Below are 16044 nucleotides of genomic sequence, written 5' to 3' on the forward strand. Positions count from 1 at the left end.
TTTTTCAAAATAAAACATTTCCTGTTAGTGTCCCCGACATTTGCTATCAAAATAAAAGCCTTGCCTACTTCTTATACTTCCCAGACAAACATTTAATACCATAAACAATGCGTGGTAAAGAGGAACACGTGCTACCCTGTGCGTGTTTTACCCGGTAAGTTTGATCTGCGGGGCAACACTGTCACATCACGAGCCCAGAGCTCCACGTGGTGGATAAGAGGGGGACAAAAACAGCGTGGAAACCCCGCACGACCCCGCCCACCGTGGGCCGCATCAAGCTGCACGGAGTTAGGGAAACCGGAAAATGACATTCTTTAAAAAACACGGTGAAAGATGATATTGAATTAATACTGAATATAGATTTTATCCAAATATTCCCTAAAAGGTTTGTGTGGTTTGTTCCTGATTATAAAGGAAATGTTCAATCAGGTCTGTTGGACATGTAGAAATAGTTTATAATAATACAATAAAACTATTTTCCCTTTAATTAGTATTAAATTACAAACTTATTCCTGGAAATATTTTAGGAAATTGTTACAACAGCTGCTCAGAAACAAGAATATTGAAAGCAAATGTTTTAAAAATTCAGTTAATTTTAATACATTGAGTTCATTTTCCTTATAATACTTATAATATTTATAATATTTATAATACTTATAATATTTATAATACTTATAATACTTATAATATTTATAATACTTATAAACTTATAATACTTATAATACTTATAATATTTATAATACTTATAATACTTATAATATTTATAATACTTATAATATTTATAATACTTATAATATTTATAATATTTATAATATTTATAATACTTATAATACTTATAATATTTATAATACTTATAATTTTATAATACTTATAATATTTATAATATTTATAATACTTATAATACTTATAATACTTATAATATTTATAATACTTATAATACTTATAATATTTATAATATTTATAATACTTATAATATTTATAATACTTATAATACTTATAATACTTATAATATTTATAATACTTATAATACTTATAATACTTATAATATTTATAATACTTATAATATTTATAATACTTATAATACTTATAATATTTATAATACTTATAATATTTATAATACTTATAATATTTATAATACTTATAATACTTATAATATTTATAATACTTATAATACTTTGACTTCAGTATTCAGTATTAGTACTTTTAAGTAAGTCAAGGATCTGAGTACTTCCTCCACCCATGACTTCATCCTCTTACATTAATTAAAGTGTAAGTTGTTTCTCCTCCATTAATCCTTCTATGGTGCTTCCTTCCTTCTCTCCATCCTTCTGTGGCTTCAGCTGAACTCTCCCTCCTCCTCCTCCTCCTCCTCCTCCTCTTCCTCCTCCTCCTCTCATCCCTCCCTTTCTCTCCCTTTCTCCGGCCTTCTGTGGTTCTTCCATCTCTTCCTGTCACACACAGCAGTTATTGATTTTCAGTCCTGCAGAGTGCAAAGAGGCAAAGAGACATTGGGTGTTGGCTAACACAGCGTGCATGTGTGTGTGTGTGTGTGTGTGTGTGTGTGTGTGTGTGTGTGTGTGTGTGTGTGTGTGTGTGTGTGTGTGTGTGTAATGTGACCACTGATCTGGATTCAGCTCATCCTCTGGTCCTTCCTCTCACAGACATGGAACCTGTGATGGTGGTAAAGGGGGTCCCTCCTGGTCCAGGCGTTCTCCTCCTGATAGTTCCTGTTTGGATCCAGGATTGTGTGTTGTTGCCTGCTAGCTTAGCATCAGATTTTAGCCTGAAACTAATCATGGATGTATACGTGCGTGATGAAGCATTGAACGTGAGTACGTAGCGGGCTCGTATTGTTAATTTTAAAGCTTATTTTAAAATATATTTCAGCAATCTCAAGTATTTTGATAGTAATGTGTTTTTCAAATGAAGTTATATTTATATACCGTAAAACGTCCAATAAAAGCAGAGTCCCTAATAGACGCAGGTCTCTTTTAAAAGCCTGGTGTGGCAGGTCTCCAATAGAGGCCTGGTCTGGATTTTATAGAAATTATCTCGATGTATAAAACCTCTTAAAATCCACCAGGTCGCCTGCTTGAGAGAGTTTTAAGTCGTTTTAATCTCCTACACAAATATAAATGTTTAAACTTCTGTCAGTATGTTCATAATGAACGTCATTAATCAGTTATAGATTCTCCACAACTCAATCGTTCAATATATTTTACTAAAACAACAAAGTAAAACGTTAATTCATTCGGACTTACCGGTAACACGGTAAACAAGAGAGACCTCTGAAGCATCACAATCATCATGTTAGTTGAACAAAATCTCAAGAGAAGCAGCAGTTAGAGTTTAGTTTAGTTTAAAGGAATTAAAGGCCTGTCCCCAATAAAGGCCTGTCCCAAATAGAGGCAGGGGGAGTTCAGTGATTTATTATTATTAGAAGTTTTACGGTATACTTAGATTCTACCACTAGGGGTAGCAACTTAAATGTAAAGAACAAGTTTGTCTGACTTCCTAAAGTCTTGTTTTCAATGCGAGGCTAACTGTTTCCCCCTGTTTCCAGTCTTTATGCTAAGCTAAGCTAAGCGGGACAGACATGAGAGCGGAGTCAACCGGAACATCTAACGCTCACCAAGAAAACAAATAAACACGTTTCCTTCCTGTCAAACTGTGAAATCATGTTTTTTAATGCTGTAAATAGAATTATTGGTGATTTCTTTACTCATTTATTTTGCCTCCGTAACGTCTGACACTCACCCTGATGGAAAATATCAGAACATCTAACGGCCGTGTCTCTCTCTCCCTCAGCCCGTTTGACCCCTGACCTTTGGGCCAAAGAGAAGAAAGAAAGTGATCGTCTCTATGAACTCCTCCTCCTCCTCTTTTATACCTCCTTGACCTCTTCTTCACCTGCTCTTTATCTCATTTTCACTTCCTCCTCCTGGTTTCCTCTCTCACACCCTTTCTTCACCTCCTCCTCCTCCTCTTATCTTCCTCCCTCCACACGTCAGCTCTTCTTCCTCCCTTCTCACCTCCCCTCCCCTCCCCTCCCCTCTCCTCTCCTCTCCTGTAATGCCATTTAGCAAAATCTAATAATGACCTTTGTGTGCATGTGTTTTTTCTTCCTTTCTTCGCCCTCCCCGAGCCTTTCACGCCGCCCGATGATTCGCCAAGGCCGGAGCTGCTCCCAGCCAATGGACGGGCCCCCTGCTTGCCGCCATGGAGACCTACAACATGCCAGGTAACCGTGGCAACCGCCGAGGAGGGGGACAGGGCCCATGGCGATTGACACTTATCCTCCCACTCGTTTGGTGAGTGTGGCGTGTGACCTTCATCCCTGATTTCTCTCTAAAATGCCTCTTAAACTCTCAGTTTTTCTCTCGTTTTCTGATCCAATCGGAGAGATTTTTGTATTCAGATCCTCTCAGCTGACTCTATAGTATTAAACAGCGCAGTGCACTAGAACCAGTGAGTATTAAACAGGCACAGAACCAGGAGTATAAACAGCCCCACAAACCAGGAAACAGCCCGCACAGAACCAGGAGTAAAACACGGCCGCACAGAACCAGTGAGTATAAACAGGGCGCACAGAACCAGTGAGTATAAACAGCGCCGGCACTAGAACCAGTGAGTATTAAACAGCGTGCACAGAACCAGTGGTATTAAACAGCGGCCGTGCACTAGAACCAGTGAGTATAAACAGCGCCGTGCACTAGAACCAGTGAGTATTAAACAGCGGCTGTGCACTAGAACCAGTGAGTATTAAACAGTGTCTGTGCACTAGAACCAGTGAGTATTAAACAGCGGCTGTGCACTAGAACCAGTGAGTATTAAACAGCGGCTGTGCACTAGAACCAGTGAGTATTAAACAGTGTCTGTGCACTAGAACCAGTGAGTATTAAACAGCGGCCGTGCACTAGAACCAGTGAGTATTAAACAGCGGCCGTGCACTAGAACCAGTGAGTATTAAACAGTGCCCAGTGAGTATTAAAAGGTTTAACACACTAGAACCAGTAGTATAAACCGTGCGCACAAACCAGTGAGTATTAAACAGCGCCGTGCACTAGAACCAGTGAGTATTAAACAGTGTCTGTCACTAGAACCAGTGAGTATTAAACAGCCTGTGCACTAGAACCAGTGAGTATTAAACAGTGCCGTGCACTAGAACCAGTGAGTATTAAACAGTGGCTGTGCACTAGAACCAGTGAGTATTAAACAGCGCCGTGCACTAGAACCAGTGAGTATTAAACAGTGGCTGTGCACTAGAACCAGTGAGTATTAAACAGCGCCGTGCACTAGAACCAGTGAGTATTAAACAGCGGCCGTGCACTAGAACCAGTGAGTATTAAACAGCGGCCGTGCACTAGAACCAGTGAGTATTAAACAGTGGCTGTGCACTAGAACCAGTGAGTATTAAACAGTGGCTGTGCACTAGAACCAGTGAGTATTAAACAGTGGCCGTGCACTAGAACCAGTGAGTATTAAACAGCGCCGTGCACGAACCAGTGAGTATTAACAGTGTGGCACAGAACCAGGAGTATAAACAGTGGCCGCCAAACCAGTGAATAAACAGTGTCTGTGCACTAGAACCAGTGAGTATTAAACAGTGGCTGTGCACTAGAACCAGTATATAAACAGTGGCTGTGCACTAGAACCAGTGATATAAACAGTGGCCGTCACTAGACCAGTGAGTATTAAACAGTGGCCGTGCACTAGAACCAGTGAGTATTAAACAGCCGCCTGCACAGACCAGTGAGTATTAAAGTGTGTGCACAGAACCAGTAGTATTAAAAGCGCGTCACAAACCAGGTATAAACAGTGCGTGCACAAACCAGTGAGTATTAAACAGTGGCTGTCACGAACCAGTGAGTATTAAACAGCGCCGTCACAGAACCAGTGATATAAAAGCCCGTCCAAACCAGGTATAAACAGCGCCCGAACCAGTGAGTATAAACAGCGGCCGTCCGAACCAGTGTATAACAGCGCCCCGACCAGTGAGTATTAAACAGCTGCGTGCACAAACCAGAGTATAACACCCCCACCAGTAGTATTTAACAGCGCGTGCACAACCAGTGAGTATTAAACAGCGCCCACTAGAACCAGTGAGTATAAACAGCGGCCGTGCACTAGAACCAGTGAGTATTAAACAGCTGCCGTGCACTAGAACCAGTGAGTATTAAACAGTGGCTGTGCACTAGAACCAGTGAGTATTAAACAGCCGCCGTGCACTAGAACCAGTGAGTATTAAACAGTGGCCGTGCACTAGAACCAGTGAGTATTAAACAGTGGCCGTGCACTAGAACCAGTGAGTATTAAACAGCTGCCGTGCACTAGAACCAGTGAGTATTAAACAGTGTCTGTGCACTAGAACCAGTGAGTATTAAACAGCGCCCGTGCACTAGAACCAGTGAGTATTAAACAGCGGCCGTGCACTAGAACCAGTGAGTATTAAACAGCGCCCGTGCACTAGAACCAGTGAGTATTAAACAGCGGCCGTGCACTAGAACCAGTGAGTATTAAACAGCGGCTGTGCACTAGAACCAGTGAGTGCCACTGCTGCTTACAGTGAGTACAATCTTTGCACAGAGTGAACAGGTTGGGTTTCTTTAGCACCCATTCTCGTAGTGTAACACGATCTCCCGGCACTCGGGCGCGTGAGTACATTTGAGTAAAGACGAGGTGTGAGTAGAGGTGAGTCAGATTAAATTAAACTTTATTGATCATTGCAGCAGCAAACAGTAACAGGATACAGCAGATACAAAATGAAAGTAAAAAAACTAAAAAGGAAAGATTAAAGCAAATAATGTGAGAGGGAGAAGATCCGAGATGGTCACGAGCTTCGAAAAGGTGGCGAGGTTTTTGTGTTTCACGCTTCTTCGTGTGTTTTTGTGGTTTAAATGAAACAGAAATACATCAGCTCTCGGGCTCTGCAGAGTCTAGCACCATTGATCCGAGATACGTTTCATATAGAAACCCGTGTGCAGGTTCTTCTACTGTAGCTGCTCCGTGTGGTTTCAGGTTGAAGTTGAAACCGGATTGTTTCCCAGGATCAGGATTACCTCTACTGCACGTCTTCAGCTGCTACTCTGTGCAACTTTATCATTATTATTATTATTAAATAAGTTAGATTAAACCTCATACGTCAATAAAGAAACCAATAAAAAGATTTTAATTAAACCTTTATTTGTTCTAATGTGCAAACTGTATTGTGTATCGTATCGTTAGCTCTTCTGCTCACTTGAGCTAAACGTTAGCTTGTTAGCGAGGAGGTTGGCGGTTTGTAAGCTACTAATAATACACAATATATATATATCACATAAAATCAAGCAATACAAGTAATAAATACAGAAAATTAATTAGAAATCAATGTTATGTTTGAGTTATTTTCCCTGTAGTGATATCCTTTCATCATCGTCACTGAAACAGTAAATAAAACAACTAATCTAATAATTATTGATAATATGAGGGAGTAAATGGCCGTCCACACCGAGAACAATAACGTGTAAACAGTGACCCAACGTGCTGCTCTCCAGTGTGTCGACTGCTCAACACAGAGAAACAAACATAAAGTGGGTTCACGAAGTTCTTCAGAGACGAGAGGGGTTAGGAGAATCCAACACTTACGAGAGCTGTCGTCTTCTGATGACACATTTTATTCGTACTGAATTAATCCTTTTTCACCTAAGACAGTTCGGCTGTTTTCAGGTAAAATTATGTTTTAATGTGTAATTTGCAGCCTAAAATAAAGTTATATAAGCGTTTAAAGTGATCCCAACGCTATCGCTCGCCTTACAGCTGTAGTCTGGACGGGTTTTAAAACAATATCTTTATAGTTCTCGTTGTAGATATCGTTCTTGGTGCGGACGCCATTAAATCTTCCCGTCGTGAACACTTAAAAGATCTTCTTCAGCCAGCTAGCTTCTATCCCTGCCTCAGTGTGCAGCAGAGGTAATGCAACATTCACTCCAACAAAAGGGTCCAAACTTTTAAACAAAGTCTCTCTCTTTGCTGACCTCCAGTTGTTCAACATGTCCGCTCGCTGCAGTGACACACAGGTGTACTCCGGTGCTCTGTGACATCACTGTTGACGCCACTCGTGGAGCGTCGCATCGACTGACGTGTTAATGTTTCTGGAGCGTTGACGCACGTCGATGCCGGGACAAAAAGGGCGGTGGCGTATCCTGATGATCGAAGGTCGTGTTATCTCACAGGGCTGATGCTGCATTCGTGTTACACGTGAAAGATTGTACGCATGAGCTTCAATGTAAAAAAAAAAGATTACACTGCTTCTCCGTGTAAATACGGAGTCCGGGAGGTGTCAAGGAGAAAAATAAACAGATTAATTGTTATGATTAAACCTTCCACCTTCATACACGTATCCTCCAGACTCACTGTGGATTTAATACGGTTTTATTTCATCTTTTTCTTGGAATCCCTTAAATTTATTAACAGGATAACGGACGTAAGTAATGCCGTCACTTTATTGAAGAAATGTCTTCAAGTACTGAACTTAACTGCAATTTTGTGTTACTTGTACTTCACTTGAGTATTTCCGTTCAATGCAACTTTATATCTATTCTTCTAGTTTATAAAATACACTATGTTTAAGGCTTACTGTCTAGTTGGGGCCCTTTGTTATGTTTCAGTTCCAAACTAACTTTCTCAACTTTATATCCACTTTAAATTATTGTTAAATAAAAATCAAAGATTAAAGAAAAGTCCAAAAACTGGAAAAACTAATTTGTGTATCCAAACTTTTTTTTAATCATCCTACGACCTCTCAGATTTATCTGGTGACCCTTTGGAGGGGCCCAAACCCTCAGTTGGGAACCACTAGACTAAACTAGTTAACTGTATGTAAAGAAATTCAAACCAGCTCCATTAAGAGCAGCTGCAGCAGTAACATGTACTTTTGATACTGTAAGTAGATTTATTTTATTTAGGTAGGACTTTTACCTGTAATAGAGTATTTTTACTCTGTGGCACTTTTATTTATTTTATTTATTCCACTCTACAAGAGAGGAAGCTGAATGTTTGATATAGTTATAAGTTACATTATGGGTCCTGTTACTGTTTTGCTCAGTGATCCCAAATCTATTCTTCTAAGTCTTTCTTCTTTTGTACATACAGTTTATTCTTTTGCATTTAACCGGTGTTGTGTCCCTCTTCCCTTCTTCTTCTTAACAATATGATATTAAATCCAGAGCACGAATTACTAAACTAGTATTTTTCCTCCATGACACCTCACGGCCTCCGTAATATAATAAATAATACGCATTAAATAAAATATTTTAGCTGTTAAAAAGTTCAGTCTTTGGCCCCGCCCACTGCCGACCTCCTGGATCAGTTGTATCATACTGTGTGTTGTGAAATAACACTGGAGAGAAGCTTTTTAAACTTTCTGGTTTTGTGACGAGTGTTTAAAAAAACAAAAAAAAGGCTTACGTATTCTAAAATGAGTCTTTTTTTGTCTCAGCAAAACTACATATAGTGCAACTTTAAATTAAGACATTTTAGACTCTTAGGAGCCCCATGTAGTTATGTAAACACAAATACATTATCAATATACAACACAAATATTAGAAATATCATCACTGTCCTCCAGAAACCGTCAACCTGCAAAAATCCTCAAAACAGAAGAAAACGGAAAAGTGAGTAAACCATCAGATTTTGATTAATAATGAATTCATAACATTTTCTAAGCAAACATTCAACAGTTCCAGCTTCTCAAACGTGAATACTGACACTTCTATGATAGTAAACACAATATTTGGTTTTGGACGGATGAAATAAGCAACTTTCTGGACATTTTTCATCAATGATTAATCGGTTAACTGCCATAAAGCTGATTTCAAATCATTTAACTTGAAGTTGTTAAACCCGGTGAAGCTGGATGGAGCTCCAACTACATTTCCAGGATTTAAAGAGAGGAAAAAGAAATCAAGTTTGGCACAAAAAAAAACCCTTAAAACATGTAAAACAGGACGGTAATGACCTGTCACCCCCGGTTATAAACTGCTTTATTATCACTGTAAGAAGCGTGGCACTATGTAACAGGTGAAACTTTCTCACCACCCGGGCTAATCTTTTCTCTCAGCAGTGATTTTCCCTGCGATTATAAATCAACAGAATCAATAGGTGATCGATGGAGTGAAGCCTCTGGTGACGGGAGGATTTTCTAAGTGCGGGGTTTCTGAAGGACGAGAGAGACAGGCAATAAATATGTCACACGGTTAAATAGCTAAGAGTTCAGTGATTATATGACCGACTAAAAGCAGGCAGGAATGCAGCAAAAATCACGAGCATGATGCAAAAACTCGAATAAATTCAAAACGTTCCTTATCTGTGTGTTTTCAGTGCATTGAGCATAACAGTAGCTGATTGACATTCTCATACATAGTGTTTGAGTGACAGTACCTTGGATACATTACAGAGCTTTACATCCATCACTTTAAAAGTCCAGAGGATGGATAGAAGAGGAGGAGGAGAGGAAAGAGGAGGAGAGGAAACAGAGAGCAGAGTAAAATAGAAGGAGGGCAAAATATATGCAAGGAATCAAGAAGAGGAGGGAGAGGAGAGGAGAAGAAAAGACAAAGAGAGGAGGAGAGTAGAGGAAAGAAAGACGGCGGAGAGGAAAAGAGGTGGAAGGAGACAGGAACAGGGGAGGAGATAGAGGACGAGGAGAAGAGAGAAGGAGGAGGAGAAACAGAAAGCGTTTATAAAGAAGTCGTCAGACCAAGGTAACCGAGAAAGGAGTGTTTGGTGGAGGAAGACGAGGAGGAGGAGGAGGATGAAGGGGAGCGTGGTTTCAGAGAAATGAGCGTTGTGATGGGGAGGAGAGGAGACAAATCCCTCCATCCTGCGCGGTCAGAGAGCGAGGGATGAAGAGGAGGAAGAGAGGGAGGAGGAGGAGGAGGAAGGTGCAGCAGTGTGTGTGCTCGGCGGTGTGTGCAGCCGCTGAACGTGTTTGTTTGAGCGCTGATTGTCTCCGTGCACGTACGACCGGTGCGTGTGCACGTCGCCGGGGTGTTTGACCTTGCAGTGCAGGCGCAGACTGTCCCGCCGCTTGGCGCTGTACGGGCAGAGGTCGCAGGTGAACGGACGCTCCCCCGTGTGCACGCGCACGTGCTCCACCAGCTTGTTGGCTGTCCGCGTCAGGTGGCCGCACCGGTCGCACCGGTACTGGTTGCCTTGGCGATGACCCTGGAAGTGAACCAATAGCTCCTGTTGCCCTGGAAACGACCTCTGGCAGATGCGGCAGCGATGCTCAGAGGTGCTATTCTCTGGCTGGGTTGCCATGGCAACTGACGGAGCGCTGCTGGAGGCGGCAGCGGCAGGAGGGGCGCTGGGGCATCTAGGAGTCAGAGAGGGGAGGGGAGGGGGGGTTAATAACGCACACACACACACACACACACACACACACACACACACATTCCTTCACACACAATCATTACTGATCAGTCCCTTCCTGATCACAACGCCATGATCCCGATCCAACTCCGTTAATATCAGACGGTACTTCAGATTATCTGAATGCTGAATATGAATCTGACACAGGAACAGCTGTCCTGCTCCAGGTCCTGGTTAGAAACTATTTAGTCTATAAGCTTAAATTATTGATACGATATGAAACTGGGACAATCTGATCTGATCAGCTGGATCGTTTTATATATTATGTTTAGTGATACTGACTATTCGTGGCAGAGGTTTATTTATTGTTTTAGGAACTCTACTTCTTCTACTACTTCATGTGACAATGGCTGCTGTGAAATAGGAGCACAGTGAAGATATTCATCGGCTTTATTTTACCCGATATCGATCCATTAAATACGCCCGGATTGGCTCCATTTGTCTGCTGCCAGCCCACAAACCGGATGTACTGCACAGCGTAATGAATGCAGCCTAATTAATCCTTTATTTGTCATCATTTATCCGTCTGATTGGACCACTGCTCAGGTTAAAGAAGAACGGGGGCTGTACTGGGAGAGGTTACCCATCCACACGGGTGTGAACAATACAGTCGATGGCGGCTGCATTCCATTTAGCTGCTTCAGTTTCAAGGTCCTGGTGTTGTGCTATAGCTCACTGTCACAGCTTACTGGGACACTCGAATAGAGCGGAGCCGTCGTTATTGTTGTTATTGTGTTAAATCTTTTAGTTGTGTATAATTTCCTAACTGTACAAAATGGCAGTGTGTTATAATTTAACCTTATAATATAAAGATTAGTACGCAGTGTGTATTTTTAATGAGTCACTGGGAGGTTGGACTATAAAAACAAAGCAGTGCAATTGGTAAATTAATGTTTATCCTAATAGATTTTTTATAAACATTTACTTTCCTGCTACAGTCTGACCGATCAATCTGCCAATATTGGCTCAGTACAGTTAGTTTATCACTGTGTTTGTCTGATAATTAACAAGAAACTGCAGCACAGAAACGATATTTTGGAGGTTAATTGACGTCAAAAGAGTTTTTTTTTAACTGTAAAATGTTGTGTGATTTAAAAAAAAGTGAGTTTACGATATTTAAATTAAAATTCTTTAATGTTATGGGAATAAAATTTCATTTTTGAGAAAAAAAAGTCTTGATGTTATTGGTATTTTTTAAAATAAAGTTGTAATTTCAAGAATAAAGTCAAAACATTACAAGAAAAAAAGAACATAAAGTATAATACATATAATAAAGTCAATAAAGTCTGTATTTACAACTAAATATTCACTGTACATACATTTATTACTTCTAACATTACGATTGTTTCTCAAAAATGTTCTTACAAATAAGAGATTATTTATTAATTAACTGTCGCATACTGAACGTCGGTTACAGCTTTTAATACCAAACTCTACCTAACAGACACACACACACACACACACACACACACACACACACACACACTTTAAAGTGAGCCCACCTCATCTCTACGCTGGCTCCTATGTTCCCCTGCAGGTGCGTGTTGGCGTGAGCCCTCATCTCTGCCTCCTGATTGGTCGAGTGGTCGCACACGCAGCAGTGCAGCGAGAAGGAGGCGTGCTCCCACTGGCGGTGTTCTGTCATGTGACTCTGGAAAAGGGCCCGCCCATCTGTCTCAAACCCACACACATGACACCTGTGGGGGGGGTTCATAGGTTTGTTTAGTGATTTTGTCTACAGTTAATTACAGGAAGGAAAAATACATTTTTAATGCTGCACTGGTATCTTTACACAGTTTGATGGTTTCAGGATTAAGGACAGAATCAGGTTCTGGTCCTATGAATCCAGTATGTAAATGAGGGTCTATAAGTATAGCAGAACAAAAGGTGTGTGTTTGTGTTACCTGTAGAAGTAAGAGCAACCTGTGGTTTGATCTCTGCTGAGGCGGGTTGTGGTTTCTGTGAGAGAAAACAGAAAAAAAAAGAAAGTGTTTATTATTCTGCTTAGCGATTCACAAAATCAATCTTCCACTGCACAAAATCTACTAAAGACGAAGTCCCTGTGGAAGTTATTATTTATAAACTTCTCTGTGACTGTAGACTGTGAGCGTTTAGTCACTTCACTTCAGTACCGTCTTTATTTTAAACCCAAAGGGCAATCCGGTGGCAGCATGAATCCATAACCCAGACAGAAACAGTACACTGAAATACAATCATTAAAAAGTAATAATAATAATAACGATAAGGCTGCATTAAAAACACTGCAGGCAAACCAAATTCCCCAGAAGGGTTTACATAGTAATGTCAGTGCGGTGGGTGTAAAGGTGTGTGTGAGGGAGCCTGTAGCAGCTCAGATTAATACAGAGGATGATCATTATTTCCAAACAGTGTCATGAACTCAGATGAACTCTGAGCAGAAGACGCGGTGAGCGCTGCAGCGTCATCCGTGTTAACCTCACCATCAAATGGTTGAAAGATAAAATCATTTACAATAATAATAATACTAATTTCCAGCTGTGTCAAGAGTCTTTTTGTTTTGGGATCTGATTAACCTTCACACTTCATTTTAAAACAACATTTGCTCACTCATGCAGGTGCTTGTGTTTTTTTCTAAAGCTGCACTCATAGCGGATTTCGCCGGGTGAAATGAACTCGTGTGGTTTGGCAAAAAGCAGAAGGGGGACAGGAAATAGCCCGGGTGGAGCGCCTCGGGGGCCGAAAGGTTACAGTGCAACGCCCCCTTTCTCTCCCTCGCTTCCTGTCTGTTTCTTTATTATCACTGTCCAATAAAGGTACAAATAAATGCCCAAAAGTAATCTTAAAAAAGGAAATAATGTGGGTTAGCGCTGTAAACAAACTGTGGGAGCTCGATATCTCCGGAACGAATCCTTCCTGAACACTGGAGAGCCTCGAAGTTGAGTCTGATTGAAAGCTGTGCGAAGCGAGGGGCTGTCAATTCGAGAGCTACACATTATCATTAGTGTATGTAAGAGTCTCCGACTGAGGCTGCCTCAGTGTATCACATCACATCTGACCACATCCAGGACACCCCACGAGGAAACAGCGAACTCAGAACGCCATATAAATGGAAAGAACTTCAGAGGACATCGAGATTTCAAAGTCTCATCCCATTGGATAAAGTTCAACTTTTAATTCTGGACCTTTTGAGAGATTGTGTGACTAATGCTGTCTGTGTGTGTTTGATGTCAGTGAGACTACCTGATTATATAAAGGTTGTATATATACCTCCATTATAAAGTCTAACAGTGAGCCTCAATACTCGTCCTTACCCTGAGTCTTCTTACGAATGGAGCTGCTGTTGTCTCCTGTGTTGTGGGAGTCGCGTTTAGTGAATGTCTATTTGTTTGTTTGTTTGTTTGTTTGATGTCTGGTTAGTCAGCACTTTCTGAGGAGATTCTTTTGCTTGTTTTTTTTGGCCTTGGTTCACCCTGAACTGTAGACTGCTGCTTCAGTTTACTTTAAATGAAGACTTTTGTACCGGCGAGGGCGGAGCGAACTTTTAACTTTTATGTTGCGCTCCTATCGCTGTAGACGGGGAAGTAAACAGTGGAGGAAGAAGTACTCGGGTATTTTACTTAAAGGATAACTTCAGTAGTTTTCAACCTCAACCCTACTTTCCAATGTTTTTGTAACTCTGTGAATGTATTTCATCCAACCCAGAGTTTAGAGTGATTGTTGGGACAGTGGAAAGACAAACCAAATGTTTTATAAAATGAAGTGTTACTATGTTGGCATGTAAAATGTCTGGTGGCTTTGAACAGAGCGATATAACAGCTGTTTCTGGTTAAACAAAAAGGTCTTTCTCTGTAGGGTCCTCTCTATAATGTTGGTAGACACTTGACAGTAACAATCTGTGGACAGTGGTCGCACAATCGCCCATAAGGATTACATTGCGGCTATAAAAACTGAACCAATTTCAGCAAAAAATAATAAAAAATAAGGTCCAGTCTGAAAAATACAGAAGTTACTTTAAGTAAAAGTAGCAGTTAACACATAATTTTAATGTTGCCGCTGGTAAAAGTTGAGTTAATTCTAATGATCTTACATAAGCTGGTTAGGGCATTTAAACCAAGTTGATCCATAATAATATAATCATAATTTATTTGTTGATTATATTTTTAACTAAATTTAGTTATAGAATAAATGTAGTGGACTAAAAAGTACAATATTTATATTAAATATGAAGTAGCAGAAAATGGAAATAATCAAGTACTACCTCAAAATTGTATTAAAGTACAATACTTAGTTACTTAAGTTACTGTCCATCACAAGGCGTAACACTACCCGAGAATAAAACTGATGGATGTTAATTGTTAATATGAATAATAGACCACTGACACTGCCTCCAGGATTTCACTGGCTTTTTTGGGAGGATTGTTGTGGCCTAAAATTCCTGATTTCACAGAAGCTTTTCTAAAAAAATTGCAATTTCTTTTGCATTCAAATTACGGAAGGAAGTGAAAATTGCAAAAATTTGTTGCATTTATTGGATAATACATAAAAAACTGAAGACAACGTTTCAGCGTTTTGCTCCGGGGGAACTGCTATGATTGGTGAGATTGGTTCAATTTACATTAGTAGTTGCGACATCGCTGGAGGGGACTGAATAATTGATCACAGATTAATCGAGTGTATCCCTAAATCAAATCCCGATGGTGACATTTGAATCTTTAATCCCTCCGCTGACTGACAGCGTCGTTTTTCATTAGCGGATATTACACCGAGACTGACAAGCGAACACGTCAATGAGAAGCATGAGACTGAGTCAGTGTACGATTACAGAAACACTCCCATGAGACGGCGATCAACATCCAAAGATCCACGCCTCCTCAGGCAGTGCCTCTGTGTTTTTATCTAAACACTGTGACGGTGTCGAAGCACAAGTAGCTCCTCACACCACCTACTCTATCTCTGTGTGTGTGTGTGTGTGTGTGTGTGTGTGTGTGTGTGTGTGTGTGTGCAGTGTAATACCGTGTGGAGGTTCCTGGGAGCTCAGAAGCGGGGAGGAGCGGAGTGGATCCACATTCACCTTCAACACAGGACTACAGAAAGGGTAACACACACACACACACACACGCCATACACATGCACACGCACACAGTCGTGCACACATGTTTCGTAAAACAACAACAACCAAAAAGAGAAGAATATAGAAGCAGGTCAGAGGTCAAAGTGTGCACATGAGATCACTGATTGATCGTTACCTGCTTCTGATGGGCGGAGTGGTCCTCTCCACCAGCCGACTGTTGGATTTACTGACTCTCTCTGCAGGAAGACGACAACGTTTATGTTCAATTACTGTCTTATTGAATTAAATGTAAGACTTTTAAAGAGCATTACGAATGCAATTTGAGACCTATTTTACGTCCGTACTGGCATAAAAGTACAGTATTGGTTTTCTTTTGTTGTTGTTGCAGAATGATGAGAACAAATTCTTCCCAAAAACACATTTAAAAAGGGAGAATCAGCAACTTTAACTTCATTAATCCAATCAATGTTTAGGACAAAATCACATTTAAGACATAAGAAGGAATCACAGCAACTGAATCAGGAGTGTGTGTGTGTGTGTGTGTGTGTGTGTGTGTGTGTGTGTGTGTGTGTGTGTGTGTGTGT

The 16044-nt window shown here is 40.6% G+C and overlaps 1 protein-coding gene across 1 annotated transcript in view; it reads right to left on the bottom strand.

Moving 5' to 3' along the window:
• Positions 1–5696: 5696 nt before the first annotated feature.
• Positions 5697–16044, bottom strand: part of LOC127352535 (uncharacterized) — a 16885-nt gene continuing 6537 nt past the window's right edge. Inside the window, exons 5-9 of the mRNA XM_051381014.1 lie at positions 15636–15696; positions 15403–15473; positions 12315–12369; positions 11913–12107; positions 5697–10354 (exon numbers count right to left, since the gene is read on the bottom strand). Of these exons, the coding sequence (XP_051236974.1) occupies positions 9868–10354; positions 11913–12107; positions 12315–12369; positions 15403–15473; positions 15636–15696 (869 nt within the window). The 3' untranslated portion in view covers positions 5697–9867. The remainder of the gene's footprint in view (positions 10355–11912; positions 12108–12314; positions 12370–15402; positions 15474–15635; positions 15697–16044) is intronic.

This window comes from Dicentrarchus labrax, unplaced genomic scaffold, assembly GCF_905237075.1.
Source record: "Dicentrarchus labrax unplaced genomic scaffold, dlabrax2021, whole genome shotgun sequence".
Classification (NCBI taxonomy): Eukaryota; Metazoa; Chordata; class Actinopteri; family Moronidae; genus Dicentrarchus; species Dicentrarchus labrax.